The following is a 19,802-nucleotide window of genomic DNA, read 5'->3' as shown; positions in this document are numbered from 1 at the left end:
TGTTGACAATCATTTTACAAATGCACTTACAATGGATTTTATTAATTCTTCTCATTCAAACATTTATGAGATTTTAATCCTTAATTCCCAGACAAAACAATTTGCTAAAGACGATGTTCTAAATAACTTGTTACATAAGATTTTAAAAAGTAATGACTGCTACATTTATGTAATGTGTTATGCTGTTGATAATCGTTTCCGTATTCTTTTATTATTTTACAATTCTTAAACCCAAAATATAAATCTTTAATAAAATGAAATTGATAAAAATATACTTAAAAATGAATATGAAATATGGGCTCTGCCGCAATATGTTGTTTTACGAACACATACTCAAAATTGAAAAATTCGCAAAATATCATCTCTCTATGACTTACGGTTCCGGAGATGTGACTCCTTAAATCTCTCGAAATCGGAACTTTTCTGGCCAACATCTCTAGAAACTGTAAGTGACGCGAAAAATTCCATCACTTTTTCAGATACTTTTTGTTCTATTGAATGGACGGCTCAAAATTGAACAATTCGCATATAACACAGAGACAGACAAATATATATATATTCATCATGAAAAATTTCATGACAAGGAAGACGTTAAAGCAATTCTTTTTTTCCACAGCGGATTTCAATAGTGGACTGAACAGTAGCGGAAATGTATCGAAACCAAAGGACACTATTTTGAATAACCTTCATAAGTATCTAATAGATGTATCTGCTTTCACACAAATTTCCGAATTCTTCCTTTTCCAGAACATACACTTTTTACATCAGAGGAGGTATTAAGGGATGAAACCTTAAATAAAATATCCAACATTTTTCTTAAGAGTGAACTAGTTATTTCTATTCTTATATTACTCCTCATATTTGGTAGTCACAACTACCGTATTTATTTGTTCGTTGAATTTTTGTGTCATTTAAACTATTTAAGCTATGAGAGAAATGAACTTAGAGTTTAAGATGGAATCTGACCCACCGCAATGAGTTCAAATTGGAGTTGAGGAAGGTTTGGACAAGTTGGTCACCTGCTCTCGTGGAAACTATGTCGAACAATAGTTCAAGGTTTGGTCTTTCATCTAAAAATAAATTTGGCTTGAACAAAACTGTTTTAGTATTTTTTTCAAAACGGTACTCACTTTTCGGACACACGCGGCTGAAAATGACTTACAAGTTCGTGGCGCCCTCCATCGGTACTGCTGGAATTCAATATGGTGTTGGCCCACCCTTAGCCTTAATGACACAGCTTCCACTCTCGCAGGCATACTTTCAATCAGGTCTGAAAGGTTTCTTGGGGAATAGCAGCCCATTCTTCGCGGAGTGCTGAACTGAGGAGAGGTATCGATGTGGGTCGGTGAGGCTTGGCACGAAGTCGGCGTTCCAAAACATCCCAAAGGTGTTCTATAGGATTCAACTCAGGACTCTATGCAGGCCAGTCCATTACAGGGATGTTATGGTCGTGTAACCACTCCGCCACAGGCCGTGCAGTATGAACAGGTGCTCGATCGTGTTGAAAGATGCAATCGCCATCCCCGAATTGCTCTCCAACAGTGGAAATCAAGAAGGTGCTTAAAACATCAATGTAGGCCTGTGCTGTGAGACTGCCACACAAAACAACAAGGGGTGCAAGCCCCCTCCAAGAAAAACCCGAGCATACCATAACACCACCACCTCCGAATTTTACTGTTGGCACTACACACGCTGACAGATGACGTTGACCGGGCATTCGCCATCGGATCGCCAAATTGTGCACCGTGATTCGTCACTCCACACAACGTTTTTCCACTGTTCAATCGTCCAATGTTTACGCTCCTTACACCAAGCGAGGCGTCATTTGGCATTTACCTGAGTGATGTGTGGCTTATGAGCAGCCGCTCGACCACGAAATCCAAGTTTTCTCACCTCATGTCTAACTGTCATAGTACTTGGAGTGGATCCTGATGCAATTTGGAATTCCTGTGTGATGGTCTGGATAGATGTCTGCCTATTACACTTTACGATCCTCTTCAACTGTCGGTGGTCTTGGTCAGTCAACAGACGAGGTCGGCCTGTACGCTTTTGTGCTGTACGTGTCCCTTCACGGTTCCACTTCACTATCACATCAGACACAGTGGACCTAGGGATGTTTAGGTGTGTGGAAATCTCGCGTACAGACTTCTGACACAAGTGACACCCAATCACCTGACCACGTTCGAAGTCCGTGAGTTCCGCGGAGCGCCCCATTCTGCTTTCTCAAGATGTCTAATGACTACTGAGGTCGCTGATAATGAGTACCTGGCAGTAGGTGGCAGTACAGTGCACCTAGTATGAAAAACGTATGTTTTTGGGGTGTCCGGATATTTTTGATCACATGTGTCTTTTTAACAATTTTCTGAAATTTTAGGCTGTTGGTGTTACCTGAAGAAACTGATCAATCTTCCTGCGACTTTTTACACGTTATATGGATGACATTTTGCAAAAGAAAAACAAATCACAAGGGTAAAATAATTTTACAAGAAGTAGAAATTCGATGCACCTTAGTGTATATATATGTGATGTTACAGATAATCTATAATGTTCCAACCACATAGGAATAATTAATTATAAAAATTAGTAAGTAAGAAATAAATCTTTTCCTCTCAATTTCATAAACAATTAATGCCATCCATGGTACGCACAATACGAATACACAGGTTGGATGTTTAGCAATGGCAACAACGGTATATCTTGAGAAGTAGAGTACTTACAAGGTTCGAAGTTTTACAGATTCTCGATGTAACCACCAGCATTGTGAATCACGCGTTCCCAGCGATGTGGAAGCCGCTGGATGCCGTTGGCAGTGCCTAATCTCTGGATAGTGCGGATGGAGCGATCGGTCGCCCGGAGATGATCAACTGTACGGAAGCGTGTCCCACGAAGTGGTTCCTTCATCTTCGGGAAGAGGTCGTAGTCGCAGGGACTTAAATCTGGAGAATAGGGGAGTGATACAGCACTTCCCAGCCACAACGATGCAACAAATCAGTGACCGCACCTGCTGAATGTGCCCTTGCATTGTCATGCAGAATGATGGGTGGGTTCGTCAGGAAGTGGCGTCGTTTTTGTCTTACAGCTGCTCGCAGATTGTTTTGCAAAAAATTGCAGTAGTACCCTGCACTAACGGTGTGTCCTTGGGGGACCCAGTCGTATGCAACAATGAGCATAGTTTTCACATTGGTTGGGGTATTCCGAACTGTTGGTTTTCTTGGTAACCCAGGATGACGCCACTCGTTTGATTACCGTTTCAGCTATGATTCATACGCTCTGGTCCAGGTTATCATCAATAACAATGATCCGCCGTAAGAAGGTCTCACCTTCACATTGATACCGCTCCAAGTGTGTTCGAGCGGCATCATATCGCAGCCACTTGTGTTGTTCAGTCAGATCATGTGAAACCCATCTTGAGGCGATTTTACACAATCCCAAGTTCTTCTTCAGAATTTTCAGCACAGTCCTGTATCATTGGCCAATTGACGAATCGTGGCGTTCCGATCCGCTAGCACTAACGCGTTCACCTTCTGCACATCTTCACTTAAAGGAGGATGGCTTGAGCGAAGCATGTCTGTGACATTTTGTCGTCCGTCATTAAAGGCTTTGACCCACCTTGCTACTGTACGGTATGGTAATGCACTTGCACCGCAAACATCTTGCAATACTTCGTAACACTGTTTTGCATTCCTACTTCTAGCGCAATTTTCTACCAGCTCCTGACCTTGTTTTGTAAATATGACTGTATTCCGCGAGCACTCACTCAGAACTGCCTTCTAACTGCTGGCAGGCAAATTCATGCGCTCTGAGGGAGGGTCGGCATGCAACCTACCGCTGGTATGAATTATAATGGATTACTTTATATGTATAGCAGTGTTGCCACTACTAAAAATCCAACCCTTGCTAACTAAAATCGTCCATAGCAGGAATATGTTACGAACTATTCTTAAAGTGTGTTTCTAAGATTCAAAGATTGACTAACCTCCTTAGATTTCAGAAAGTGAGCTGGCAGGTGTTCCAAAGTCAAGGAATGCATCTCAATCTGTCGTGCGGCTTGTTGTTCATCCTTCTCGTGCTTGAAATCTTCAATCTGCTGTAAATAATTAAGTACTTGTTGAGCTTCAGGTTTTTCTCCGTATTCCCTCTTCGCTTCTTCCAGGCCTCGAATGACATATTTCAGCACAGCTGCTTTAGCTGAAAACCGGGAAAACAGTTACTTATAATAAATTTTCAGACTAAACTGAAAATAAAAACAAATAATGATTATAACTTAGGAATGCGTTTAATTTTTTATTAATGCCGAAGTTTTCAATGAAAATCCCCATTTTAGTCTGCGGCTTATCTGTTTAATATAAGCACACACTGCTTATAATGGAAAATAGTTTTCAGTGGGTCAGGATTCAAACTGATATTTTGGTATTGATTTTCCTGAATATCCATGACTAAGTAAGTAATTTTCTGTTACCCGCTATACTGCAAACCCTATCATTTATGGTTAGGTCCAGAAAAATATTAATTTTTAAAAATTGGTCTGCACCATTCCTATAGTCGTCCAACGCACTTGTTTTTATTTTCTTATACACAGTCAGTATAACACTGTGCATTGCGAGCGATTATTATGAGTAAAAAAAATTTAGTACTCACCACAGAAAATACTTTCAATTCACTAAGGAGCGCTTTCGAAAATCACGATTTCCATCATCAGATTAGTTCGAAAAAATTAAAACATGAAAAAGAAAAATGGATGGGTGAGAAAAAGTTAAATAGGAATTATATATATATATATATATATATATATATATGAAGTGAAAGAAGTTCTTGTTACACTACGAAAGTTAATACACGTTGTTCACTACTTTGTGATCTCTGTTTCTAAATATAACCACCGCTCGTAATACACGGTCATATACAATCCCACGATGCTGGTGAAAATACGAAAGTTCGAAAAAGCCAGACTGAAATTACAAAATAGCTCTTTGGGCTTACAATTTTTACCTCATCAAGGATTACCTCCGAATTTTATACAAATTAGATTACCACATTTAGAAAAGAAATTTTCTGCAAAAATTCAAAAGATAACAACTACTGCACACAGTTATCAGATCAAAATATCAAGAAACTGACCTTTTAAATCGTAGCTGCTACATATAAAAGACCTATGACCTTGCACTCAAGTAAAAGGAGAACTGTTATCTACTCACAAGTAAAAGGAGAACTGTTATCACTAAGTGGTGAACAACATGTGTTAACTTTTGTTCGACAAGTTCTTTGACATGATATATATATTTTTATTCCTTTCTAACCTTTTTCTCACCCATCCGTTTTATTTTTTTCAAACTAAGCTGATAATGGAAACCGTATTCTCCGAAAGAGCTCCTTTCTGAAGTGGAAGTACTTTCTGCCGTGAATACTAAGCTCTTTACTCATATTTTACGTGCAGTCAGTATAAGCTTGCTTTCTTACTGAAAATAGTTATTATGAGTCAAACTTCATGTATTTGGAACACAATAAAACACTAGTATCTAACAACAATATACAATAACGATATCTTTGGCACACTGAATCACTTATGAACACGAATTTTGATTTGGCCTATCTCTTTCATTATTTACAATGAAGAAATAAACTTTTTTTTTTTTTTTCTTCTGAAGCATCAATTTTAATTTTACGTGAAATTTGTTCTTTCAAAGTTTGAAATTTTAAGACTTTTCGGTGTTCTTCAAGCTTCTTTAAAAAAATATCTTCTTTTTAATTTGTCTTGATTCTTTGAGGCGTTATTCATATAGTCTGTGGGAAATTTAAAAAAGTTTTTCCGTAAAATACAGCAATTTCTCTGACTTTCGGCATACCTAGTTATTTCATAGTCAAAAGATTCAGACCGTCGTTTGACTATGCTGGGTATGAGTGAGTGCTCCCATCTGGGTACTGTGGGTAAAGTGGGTCCTTGAGCTGTTCATTTCAGTCAAACACACAACAATCATAGCGTTACACAAGGTGGCTATGCCTCCACCACGAGATTTCGCCACCTTGAAATCGCTGTAAATCAAAGAACGATTTGCATACCGCACCATCCAGCGTTACAATGAAACAGGAAGTGTCAATGACCAACAGGATAATGGCAGACAGCGCATAGTGAGGTCACCACAGGTAGTTAAAGCCGTAGCTGAAGGGATTTGACGAAATCCTGTTAGAACTCAACCAGTGATGTCCCGAGAGATCTCCATTTCGAGACCAATCATGTCACGAGTGCTTAAACAAGACCTGGGACTCAAGAGCTACAAACAACGTACATTGACTGATCCATTACGCTAGCAGAGTGGTGAAAGTCAAAACAACTCAAGCGTTACGCACGAAATGTCACAGGACAATTTTCTTTTCCGACAAGAAGCTGTTCACAATTGAGCAATCCTTTAACGCTCAAAATGACCGTGTGTACGCATCATTACTAGTGCAAACTGCTGATGTGTTTCCAAAGTGCAAAGGTTTCATCACGCTGGATTACTCATATTTCACTTAGCTATCTGATGCTTACTTCGATATTAGCTTCTATCGATTATTTGGAGAGCGCTACTCCTATCAATACTGAAGCTAGATGAAACGCAGAGCTACAGTTTAACATGGGATCTGAATTTCATTTACTATTACCAGAAATTGAAACAGGATCTTTCAGTTAAACTTTAGTTCTTTTCATGATGTCCAAAGAGGAAAAACTTCGACTGGACTACTAGTCAAACACGAGTTTCTGGCTTACCTTGGTTCGCAACTATGCAGGACGTGGCATGAGAAAATCTTTCTCTACTCAATTTAAAATACCTTTTAATGTTACTTAAATACGAATATACATTGTTGAGACGTAAATATATTTAAATATTATATATATATATATATATATATATATATATATATAAATCAGGGATCTGGGAGATTTACCTGTAAGTAAACCAAACAAACGAGGTATAACTAGGGACACGAGTTTTTCGCACTATGAATTTGAAAACTTTGCGTTTTGTCGCATTCAACGCAATCACAGGGAAATGAATTGAAGCAAATGAACACGTCAGTTGCTTTAACGTGTCATTCTAAAACGCCGATTTTCAAAGGTGATGGTGCGTTCAATTTGGCGCCAGCACCGATGACAAGATAGGCACCGCTTTTTATGTGGTTGATCTTGAGTAGCAGAAGACAGAAGGTGTCTGCAATGATGCCATTGGCTAGCTAATTGAAACGGCTCCTCCCCCATCCAGCTGAGATTGAGATAACTACCGCGCAACATCATCTCTATAGCCGTGTCTGAATCAAAATGCATCGTTCATGTCATGTTCTATCGTTCCGTCAGCGGAAAACTGGCGTTTTTAAATTAATGAAAACGTATTTTTAAAATTTCGCGCAAAACTGTCAATTTCCCGTTTTATCGCGCAACGGTAACCAATGAAAATACACATAGAATATCATAAAACGTCAAGAAACTGAAAATCACTTAACTCTGGTACATTTAGTTTTATCGTGTATTGCGCAAAACTCGTGGCTGTAGGTATAATTCATGCATTCAGCTGCTAGTCTGGTAATCTTTCGCGAATTTAACATAATTATGTGTTATCAGGCATACTATTTCTCAGGTGTCCAAATAAACGATGTTATATGAACTTGCTTCTCAAAATCTATATCGATAATATAGCATACAAGTATCCATCGCGTTAAACGTGATCTCACTTTAAGCGTTTTCGTCAAAACGCGATTCAGGGAAGAAAAAAGTGATTTTGAATCACCTTACAGTTTATTTTACGCGTTCTCGTGTTATGTGATAATTTCTTGGAACAGACTAATCGCGTAATTTGAGGTATAGGTGTATTTAATGTACTTTAAAAGCAGATATGAAAAGGAAACTCCGAATATTTGACTTCCTTTCACGTTTACAAGAAAGAAGGTTCAAAATAAATGCATTACTCTAATTGTTTCAAGACTAATGACGGCAATTAAAAGCTACAGAGAACAGAAACATGACTTACCTATATCATCCGATTTTGGGTGAGACAACTTAATGATATCCCTGTGAGTCCAACCGTATCTTCCACGATACCTTGTCACCAGTTCAGCCAATTCCATCGGATCTCTCTTCAAGTACCAATCATGGATTGCTCTCCTTAAGCCATGACCCCAACCTTGAAAAAAGTAATTTTTATTTATACTTGATTACATTCATAACTACAAAACCAAGCTGAGAATCCATTAAAATATAAAATGTATCATATGAAGAGCTTTGAATCATTTTTTTTCTTAAAGTTATCAATTGATTGATATTTTATTGCGTAAAAATATTCCATTAGCTAGTAATTAATAGCTTAATCGAAACTCCTAATATGGGAAGTTCACATATGGACAAAAATTCAACTACAGGCCTACAAGGAACACACACTTTTAAAGTTTTACAGACTCAAGAGTTTTAAGAAAATTGCTGAAATATCTACATGGGTGAAAGAAAAATTGAAATCTTTGTTTTACGTCTCACAGTTACGCTGGTTAGGCTTAGGGATGTAAAATACCTGGGTATTTATTTCAGCGGGTAAATACCCTGGGTAAATACCCGGGTATTTACCCAAAATGGGTATTTTAGTGGGTATTTTATGTTTCAATTACCAACAAATGGATTTTATCGTTGCCAATGAAAAATATAATAGTTATTTGTATCACTTGCCATAATAGCACTAAATAACCACCTAATTAATCATTTTTTCTAATAATTAAGAATGAATTTGATATTTATTAAGTAACACAGTACAGATTTCCTAGCTACTCACCATTATTTTTCTTTATGCTTACACTCAATTTCCTTTTATTACCCTTGGCGGAAAATTATTGTCCATTCTACCCCGTGAATTCTACCTAAGTGTGCCATTGAGGCGTCCAATCAGCTGCACGGTAGAATTCAATAGTGGATCAAACCAACACGAAAATATAAAATTTATGACAGGACATGACGATGACTAAACAAAATGCAGTCAGTTGTCACCAAACTAATCATACACTATTATTAAGTATTCTGTCTGTCACCAGCTCCTGGTATTAGTGACACGGAATTTAAGTTCTTGCTTAGGTTCGCGTCTGACGAAACTGCTTTCTCCATTTTTTCTCGACCTGGCGCATCTTCTTTTATCTTCCAACAACTTTTCCAGTTTTTCAAATAACCTAACCTAACCCACTAACTAAACCATTTAAGTTACAGGAGGATCTCTATAACTAAAATGAACAACCATATTTCGTTTGGTTTATCAAATTTATTAATCGCGAAAAATGAATGATTAATTATTTTCCTATTTTAAGGATCTAAAGTTTACATTACCTTAAAAACTGCATAGTACTGATGACAATTTTTTAATAATTAAAAAATGAACTGATATTCCAAATACATCTGGTTACTTTCTTCACGCAAAATAATATTTTTGTTATTTTATCTATAGGCAATGAGATGTCCTGAATTGTCAATTATGCAACAAAAAAATGGATCAAAAGTTTCTTATATTTTACTCCTGGTTTACTGAATTAATAAATTAAATCTGTTTAAGGAACTACACTATAACAACTAAGTTGTTGATATAGTTATATCAAAGTAAAGAAACAAGACTTTAGTAAGTAGCCTAATAACCTAGAAAATACTTAAAAAAACAAATTACACATTAACCTAATTTGCCATTCTGTAGAAGTAATTGTATGATTAGAAAAGTTGTAGAATAATCAAAGTAACTAAATTTAATAAATTGGTCGATCAAATTATTTAGTAAATATGCCGTTGATAGAAAATTATCCATAAAATAAGAAATAACGGTTCGTAAATCACTTAAGTAACTAATTCCTGATTTTTAGAAGTGTTCACTAATTGAAGTTTAACACTAACAATAATGCTTTGTGAAAATATTTATTGCAATAGCATATTTAAAATATTAATATGATAAACAACGTTAAGCTGTATAGTAACTCAGTGAAGGAAATATTTATACTAAATTATTCAGTATAGAACAGCATATTTGGAGCCTAGAACAACCTCTACCATATTTGGAGCACTGTAAATAAAACGACTACAAATTTTATCCTCCTACTCGGAATCAACCGTAAGATCAGAGTCGGAATCATCACACATTTCTTCAGTGTCAACATCACTATCACTCGTTTCTTCATTTTCTTCTATGTCACTCATTTTTTCTGTGTCCTCTTCCAATGTCTGTGGTTCATTGTTCTGTTCCATGCCAACAGCTGGTGATCTCTTCCTTGATGACCGTGGTCCTGAGTGTTGCATCCGTGAAACTTCAGGCAATTTCTTAGTGAAAAGCTTCCAGTTATATGAAATATATGTTAGTTTCCCTGCCCTCTCATATGATAAACGATTTATTGCTTTATTATGGTCCAACTAAATATAGAGAGAGTTCTTTCTGTGGCAGCAGATGTAACAGGAGCACTAAGGATTCGAATGGCGACATCAGCTAATTCAGTGATATATCGAAACCCTCTCCATCAAAGTGTTGAGCTCATTTGTTCCCACAAAAACTTCCTTGCCCATATTCCTTCCTTGTCCCTACAGTCAGTGAAATGTGCTCTCAGTAAAACAGAATTCAATCCCGTTTGTTTTCCAACTTCACAAACGAAGTTTACTTCATCAATCAATTCTTCAGTGGTCAATTTGCAGCCCTTAACGAAATTGTAACCCTTTTCTCCCTTGAGATTTGTGTAAATAGTGCTTGCAAGTGATGGCTAAGTTGAATTGTTTTAACAGCATCAATTTACACTTCCCAGTAATATCTATACCGATGGACATTCGATGATGTCAGAACAAAGCAAATGGAGAAGATGAGCAAGACAACCCAAACATACTATATTAGGATCTGTTTTACTCATTTAAAAGCTGCTCTCATGTTGGACGCGTTGTCTTCTATGATTATTAAAATTTTTTCAGGGTTATGTTTTTACATAACTTTCATAATCTCTTCAGACAAGTAATGTGCATCGTGTTTATTTTCTTTCGACAACACGAAATCAACAAAAACAGGTTCGGGCTTTGAAATGAAATAAATGATAGATTCATTTCTCAAGTTACTCCAACCGTCACACTGTAAATGTAGGTTCCTTGATTCCTCTTAATGTAAATGTAGGTTCCTTGATTAAAACTTCATTTTAACTTCGCCTTGCATTTCACTGTATTGAGCATCCAAGTAACTCATAGGCAGGCGATACCTTGATGGGAGAGCATACGAAGAACAATTTATTTTAAAAATTCAATCCACAAAGGGTGATCAACAAGTGACAGGGGGACACTCACTAACGAAGATCGCTTTCGCAAGGCTTTCGTTCAATACTTCCTGTAAGACTTCGTTATCGTTCTATACGTCGGTATTTGTTTTAAGAAATATCAACATCAAGATTCTATCAAAAGTCCTAAATAGTAACATTGAACCTAAGAAGCCACAAAAAATTAAGAAAAGTCTGTATTTGATGGAAATTGATGCAATGTTTTATCTTCAGAATTTTTTTCTTATAATAAATGCGACTACACCTAATATATCGAACTCACTTTCTTCTTTCATGATAAAACTACTCTAAAATATCCTTTTAAGTTCGAAACTAGTAGACATAAGGCACAATCGTTTTCATGATTAATTTGAACTCCACAATGTTCGACTCGGAAAGATTTGAATAATTTTGGTCGTTTTTATTCAACTAGTTGTAGCCTCTGATATGTAATGCTTTGGATACATGATTCAGCCTTCGTTTATCTTTTATTTGTGTGTCGGATGTTTGAGTTGTTTTATGATAATTTTAAAATTTCAAAATTTCACATTTCGGGAAAAATTGTTGGATTGAAGGAGTCTCAAAACATCTGTTCTCAAATGAAAATACACAATAACTTGATAGAGTTCTTGAAAATCGTTGGCGTATCGAGACTTTACATTTAAAACTGAGGCTGTCTCCCAAAGATTCAACAAAGAGGGGATTTCTATATTTGTACAATCTCAGGCTTGAAGTCATACTACAATTTCTTATTTTTTTTTAAGTCTTCGTGAAACTAATTCAAGTTTAAAAACCGTTGACACTTTGGTAAAAAGGACACAGGTGGATTAGTAAAATAGCCCCAGATCAATCTTGAGACGACAAGTGGATGGTAATGTAGGTACCTCGAGGAGACATTAATCCCTCAAGTTTCAACTCTGACTCTGATTCTTAACTCTGATTTGTTCGTAAGCAATGACGTAAAATCGAAAAAGTTGTGTGAATTATTTCTCAAGATTGGCTCTATCGATATTGTTCAAACTTAGATGTATGTATAGGTGTACACGAGGGCTTCGTCTGAAGATTGTAACAGCTCACTCCCACTATTTCCCATTTCAAAAAATTCGTTTCAATATTTTGAACTCATCTTTACCTATGATCATTATCTTCGAGAAACATTATTTTAAAAAATTGGTTTTAGATGTCCCTTTAACCTAGGATAATATATAATATCAAAAATTGTAACGCGGGTGCGACATGGTCAAAATTGCCTGCAAAACCGCACCGCACCTGAATAGGGTCAATTTGTTACTATTTTGCATATTTATAGTGAATGAAAGAGAAACCACGCTCGAGAGACCCCAAAATTCAGAAAAACTTCTCCGGTATGGTTAACAATTCTTAAAACTTCATAATAGTTTAACTTTCGTAAAATACCCATTTTTTGGGTAGGTAAATACGAAAGGGGTAAATACCCGGGTAAATACCCACTTTTTATTTACCTACCCATTGGGTATTTACCCGACCCACATCTCTAGTTAGGCTAAAGGAAACGGTGAGGATGAGAACACTGGAATGTGGAATAGTGAATGAAAGTAGTGGAAAGAAGAAAGTGGGAGGAAACGAAAGAATCCCGAGAAAACCCACGCACACGGTGTTTTACATGCGTGAAAGATAAGCTTTACATTGATAGTTACAAATATTCATCGTGAGACTTTTTTGTAACATGACAGACGTTAATGTTCTAAGTCGATGTTAATAGTCGTAGCAGCTTAGTGATGCGTTGTTTTACGTTCATCCACACTTGTATGTAAGAGAGGAGCAAATACGCAGCTATTCATGTATTCCCACAGGGTGCGGCAGCGTTCATAGCGTAATTTGACTTGCGTAGTACAATGACGTACTGCATGAATGCGCGCCAGCTCGTGCCGCATTCGTGTACTAATGAGCTGTCATTTCGAGTGTGACAGTGATATGGAGCGGTGGAATGCAAAGCATCGTGCCTTTGCTGTTGCAAGTTATTTCAAGAATAACGACTCTGTTATTGCTACCCAGCGTCTATTTCGGCAACATTCAACTTCGGACGTCATGGGAAAGTTCCAGATGGACGGACCATTGTGAGGTGGGTACGTGCATTTCGAACAAGAGGTTCTGTTTGCAATGGCAAAGCGGAAAGAAGTGAAAGAACTGTGCGGACACCAGAAGCCGTGGAAAATGTTCGTGCTGCAATATTGCGTAGCCCAGAAAGATCTGCTCGTCGTCATTCGCAAACTGCGCATATGTCCGATCGGTCATTCAGGAGAATATTGCACGAAGATCTCCATTTTCACCCATATAAGCTGCAGATTGTTCAGGAAATTAGGCCTCGTGATTGGGTTTCACAAGAAACATTCTGCTTAACCATGCGTGATCTCCTTCGCCAAAATCCACAAATGTTGCACACCATCCTGATGTCAGATGAAGCTAATTTCGAGTTATGTGGTTCAGTGAATAAACAAAATATGCGTTATTGGAGTGATGTAAACCCGCATGAACTGCACATCAAGCCCTTGCAGTTCTCGTGTCACACTGTGGTGTGGAGTTGCTTCCTTTGGGATTATTGACCCTTACTTCTTTGAGGATGACAGCGGTGTGGCTGTAACTGTCACCAGTGAACGCTACCTCAAGATGCTGCAAGACTTCGTTCTTCCCCAATTAGGTATGGTTGATTTGGATGTGGAACAATTATGGTTTCAATAAGACGAAGCGACCTCGCATACAGCCAGAATTTGCATGGATTTCTTGCGACAGACATTTCCAGGTAGAGTAATTTCCCGTTTTGGTGACATTTCCTGACCGCCTCGCTCACCTGATCTTTCATGTGTAGACTTTTTCCTTTGGGGCTACCTGAAGCAAGAATGTTCCGAACACGTTGTGCCACCATTCGTGAGTTGAAGGATCACATCAGAACTGCCGTCGGCAATGTCCCAGGGAATACGTTACGCTGAGTTATGAAAAGCTTCCAACGCCGCCTAGATGAGTGTTGTGTAGAGGGGGCATCATTTGACAGGAATCATATTCAAAAAGTAATCCACGCAATGGACAATGACTTACACATTAGTAAATGACATACCTGTAACTATTAATTGCCATAAGAATTAATAAATAAATTACAGTTACTGCCTGATGGTGTGTTTTTAATATTCTATTATGAACGCTGCCGCACCCTCTAGTTACACGGTGTTAAATCACGATTTCTTGGTAGTCAACGCATCAAGAGCTTACTCTGTATGTTAAATGATAAATCCAATTTCTAGATTCAAAACCAGCGCGGCCTTTTGACTGGTTTGATTTAAGTTTAGCGTTCTTGCAGCTGTGATGCTATATGAGACGTACACCTACATCTTAACGTGGGACCCCAACATGAGCCCTTGCTAAGAATGAATCCCAGGTCAGCCACGCCAAAGGCGCGTATGCTAATCATATCGCTCCGAGGGAGCTCTGCCAGCGCGATAAATCGCTATCTTAAACAAATATGAAATTGTCATTATCTTCCTGAACTTGCAGCAGCAGCGCCTCATTGCTGATTCATTATACAGGGTGTTTCAAAACAACACCGACAACGTTTGGGAGGTGATTCCTGACACCAAGATAAGACAAAAAGTATAGACCAACCTGGGTGCACAAATGCTTCCTTTCGAAGTTATAGGCTCCCAAAAACATGAAAAAAATGAACTTTAAAGGCCCATAACTCCAATAATATGGAACCTACCATAGTCGGGTCAAGACTTCACTTAGGAACTAATATGTCCGATATCCAACAATACATGTTTCAGAATCCTAAGGTACTCACGAAGCAATTTTTGAAGAGGAGTTTGGCTACAGGAATATAACTTGAAGTACTCACCAACAACCTCTATAAAAATTGTTGCGGAAGTACCACAGGATTCTGAAACATGGATATTTAGATAGAGCACGTAGTAGTTCCTACGTGAAGTCTTGACCCGACTACAATAGGTCCCAAATTTTGGAGCTATGGACCTTTAAAGTTAATGTTTTCAAGTTTTTGGCAGCCTATAACTCCGAAAGGAAGCATTTATGCACCCAAGTTGGTCTATACTTTTTGTCATATCTTGGTGTGAGGAATCACCTCCCAAACGTTGTCGGTATTGTTTTGAAACACTCTGTATATGTCATTCCGTAATTAATTTTTATCAGAAAGAAAGATCAATCTTCTTTATCGGAACTACAACATTTCCCCTGGCCCGGCAAATTCTTCCTTCTCCGAAATGAAGTTCCTTTCCTTAACTTTCTATTCGTCGTGTCCGGCGGTATGGGACAATGATTAACTCTAGTTTATTTGCCTCTACGGAGATGCGTGCGCTAGTAATGCAAATGTGAAACATTTCTTACATATAAGATCAGTGCTTTTTCCTGGCGGAATGTAACAATACATTGTAGTGGCACCTTTCTTCTGAAGTTCTAAAAGAAATTAAGTTTTTCTTTTCTTTTTTTTCTTTCTTTTTTTTTTTAATTAAAACTATCTACTCTTGCTGAAAAGTGATTTTATTTTTCTTGTTTCACTTGTAGGGGATATTACGTAATAACAAATAGCATTTTCCGCGTTTTGTGCACAAAAATATAGGTGATTACGTTATTTCAAACTTGGTCTTAAAGTCACGTGTTTTGGGGACATTTCTGTCTTTTCGCAACTGTGGAAGGAAAAAAAAATAACAAATATTATTTATCGGTACTTCAGTCTCCAGTTCATGTGCATAAATCAACCACAGTGTTCCCTCCTGCCTTCCTTCATACCCAGAAAATTTTATTTACGTAGATAGTTGTGAGTCATAGGAGGAAAGTGGGTGTTTTTTTTTTTTTTTTTTTATTTATTTATTTTTTAGCTGATAGTTTCGTTATAATTTTATTAACGAATGGTAATTGAGTGGTGCAATTTGAGTGTATTGCGTAGCATATTAGAAGAGTATTGCTACTGGATTTGTTTCTCCGATAGTATCTTATCGAAAGAAATCATGAAGTTTTTTTTCCAACACAAAAGTCTTTTAAGTTCTCAAAGGATTTCATACATATGAAGACGGAATAAATGTTGAGATTGGTTCTGACAGTGAAAGTGTTGGTGACGAGGAAGAGGAAGAGGGGCACAAGATGAAAAGGAATCCTTTGGAGAGGTTTCCCTGTGTAACCCAAATTTTCCTCTTCTCGTATATTATGCATAGATGCGCGTGGCATCATTTGAAAGCTTGTTTCATTCTGAAGAGAATGCCGTGTGAACCATGATACTCGTATAAATAATACTGAACCAGTATCTACTTAACTGAAAGTCAACATGTTCCTCTAAAAATTCGAATATTGTAAAAGGGTTAAATGAAAGAGCAGTTCGTGACTTCCTCACCTTTAGGAAAATTAGGTCCTGGACATATTATTCCTTCTAAGACACACACTGGCCACAGCTGTAAAATTTTCCAGCGAATGTGAAAGGGGGTTACCTTACAGAAAGACACTCTCGATACAGTTTACGCATAGCACGTATGTGGACTCACAGCTACTCCAATGTTGCCAAATAGCTATTCCGACGTCGTCTGTGATTGATATCAAACGCAGGAAGTGATCTACAAACGACTAGGGTACTTCGGGATGGAATGTTAAAAGTGTGGAAACTGCTGCTAATAACATACTCAAGGAAAATACCAACACATTTTTTTAAATACATAGTTATTATCTGTAACTACTACTATTCTTTAGCTGGAGACTAATAACAGGTTAGAAAGTAAATAAGAAACTTACCTGTCTGTGGTTTGGAAAGCATTGCCGAGAACTTGACAAAGAGAAAAAGCTCTTGTGGTGACTTGCAAACGGTTCTTATTGCACTGTACGCAGCTTCCCTGAGTTCTTTGGATTTTTCCTTTGCACATACTGCCAGTGCAAAAATTAACGATTCAGGGTGCGCCGAATAGCCATCACTGTAAGCTTTCACGATGTGAGTGACAGGCTCCACAAATTTATTATCTGCTGTAAATTCCTCGACTGAAGGAAGATTATCTTTCAAGAAGTAGCTGCGAACAAATCGATCTCCTGGTTGGTACAAAGGACTCTCATGGCCGTAGTGCAAAAATCTCTTCAACCTGTTTTCCGGTTTTGTCATTTTCGCTTGCTTTGATCAGGAATACTGAAGCTACCTAAGGTAGTCAGTTTGATGATGTACTTTTCTGTGGACCTGTAAGGAAATCAAGGTTGAGATTAAATTTCTTCACGAAAATCGTCTGAAAATATAAATAAGTTACAATAACCATAGTCGTTGGCAAAATCTCTTATGTAGCAGGTATGATAGTAAGTTTAAACATGAACATATTCAGTACAAAGTACAAGAGTAACACTTCTGCTGTAATCTGTCACGTTAGCAGAAAGTTTTCTCTTTCCCTTACCTAATCTAAAGGCAACCCTCATAGATAAACTACTACAATGGAGTCATTTTCCTCCGTTTCTTATGTGTAATAAGATATGACATTGGAAATATCACAGTGTGTTGTACTTTTAACATCCGTTCTCATGGAATATTTCGGTAAGTGTGGTCATGCTGTAAGAACAAGCACAATGTAATACAAATTTAGCTACGTACACAAAGCATGTAAATGTCAATAACAATATGATATGTAACTTAGTCAGACGAAGTAATAATTTATGTATTAATTTACAGAAATCCTTGTAAAAAAAAAATCGTTCTAACGTTCCTTACTACATCGTCCATCTGTCATTCATATTCTCCATTAGATAGTGTCTGATGAAGCCAAGTAGATAGTTGCCGAAACTGTTATACGTTACCGGTAATAACTTTTATAATAAACGTGTTGTTTTGCTCAGCGAGTAGTTTAAATCGGATTCTGTCATCTATGTTTTGTTGATTTTATTTAGTGTCATAACAGAATGCAAGGTGAAGAAAATATAATTATAAACGTCCATTAACAAATAAATGTCAATCAACGTAAAATAAATACAGTATATTGCAATACGAATTAAAATCAGTTCATATCATTATTTACAAAAAATTCTAGTGTTTCAAAAAATACAACGCGCTTGTTCTGGCGTTATTTACTACAGATCCCGCCCTGAAAGGTTAAACTAACCCACTAAAATCAAACTGAACTTCGGTCAAAATTAGAGATGTGGGTTGGGTAAATACCCAGTGGGTAGGTAAATAAAAAATGGGTATTTACCCGGGTATTTACCCCTTTTGAATTTACCTACCCAAAAAATGGGTATTTTACGAAAGTTCAATTATTATGATGTTTTAAGAATTGTTAACCGCACCGGTGACGTTTTTCTGTATTTTGGGGTCTTTCGAGCGTGATGTCTCATTCATTCACTATAAATATACAAAATAATAACCAATTGTCCCCGTTCAGGTGCGGTGCGGGTTTGCAGGCAATATTAACCATGGTGCACCAGCGGTACAATTTTGGACTTATATGTTATTCTAGGTTAAAGCGATATCTAAAACCTATTTTTTTAAATAATTTTTCTCGAAGAACTTCATAGGTAAAGAGACCAAAATATTGAGTCGAATGTTTTGAAAGGGGGAAATGGTGGGGGTGAGTTGTTACATTTTTCAGACGAAGCCCTCGTGTATACCTATACGTACATCAAAGTTTGATCAACGTTGATCAAGCCAATCTTGAGAAATAATTCACACCACATTTTACGTCATCACTCACGAACAAATCAGATGGAGAATCAGAATCAGAGTTGAAACTTGAGGGATTAATATCTCCTCGGGGTACCTACATTACCACCCACTTGTCGTCTCAAGATTAATCTGGGGCTATTTTACTATCGGTCTATTTATCCGTCTATGCCCTTCCTTCACCAAGGTATGAACGGCTTTTAAACTTGGATTAGTTTTACACCAAGACTTAAAAAAAAATAACAAATCGTAGTATGACTTTAAGCCTTAGGTTGTCCGAACATAAAAATCGTACATAAACCCCCTGTGTTGAATGTTTGGGAGACAGCCCCAGTTTTAAATGTAAAGTCTGCAAAACGCCATCAATTTTCAAGAACCCTATCAAGTTATTGTGTATTTTCATTTGAGAACAGATGTTTTGAGAGTCCTTCAATCCAACAGTTTTCCTGAAACGTGAAATTTTGAAATTTTAAAACTCTCAGATATGTTTCACAGAAAACAACTCAGACACCCGACACATAAATAAAAGATAAACGAAAGTTGGATCATGTATCTAAAACATTACATATCAGAGGCTATAACTAGTTGAATAAAGACAACCGAAATTATCAAAATCTTTCCGAGTTGAATATTATAGACTTCAAGTTAATCATGAAAAAAGTGTGCCCTATGTCTACTAGTTTCGAACTTAAAAGAACATTTTAGAGTAGTTTTATCATGAAAGGAGAAAATGAGTTCGATATATTTGATGTAGTCGCACTTACAGGTATTATATGAAAATATGCTGAAGTAAAAAACATTATATCAATTTCCATCAAATGTACATTCTTTCCTTAACTTTTTATGGCTTCTTAGGATCAACGTTACTATTTAGGAT

At 37.1% G+C, this 19,802-nt stretch overlaps 1 protein-coding gene across 3 annotated transcripts in view; it reads right to left on the bottom strand.

Moving 5' to 3' along the window:
* Positions 1-19,802, bottom strand: part of LOC145690059 (RNA-binding protein Ro60) — a 55,118-nt gene that overhangs the window by 24,549 nt on the left and 10,767 nt on the right. For all 3 annotated transcript variants that reach the window (XM_081764569.1, XM_081764571.1, XM_081764570.1), the window contains exons 2-4: positions 17,032-17,461; positions 8,001-8,153; positions 3,977-4,188 (exon numbers count right to left, since the gene is read on the bottom strand). In XM_081764569.1, the coding sequence (XP_081620695.1) occupies positions 3,977-4,188; positions 8,001-8,153; positions 17,032-17,389 (723 nt within the window). In that variant the 5' untranslated portion in view covers positions 17,390-17,461. The remainder of the gene's footprint in view (positions 1-3,976; positions 4,189-8,000; positions 8,154-17,031; positions 17,462-19,802) is intronic.

Source organism: Thermobia domestica, chromosome 7, assembly GCF_964235325.1.
Source record: "Thermobia domestica chromosome 7, izTheDome1.hap1.1, whole genome shotgun sequence".
In the NCBI taxonomy this organism is placed as follows: Eukaryota; Metazoa; Arthropoda; class Insecta; order Zygentoma; family Lepismatidae; genus Thermobia; species Thermobia domestica.
This window is presented reverse-complemented; position numbering and strand designations above follow the sequence as displayed.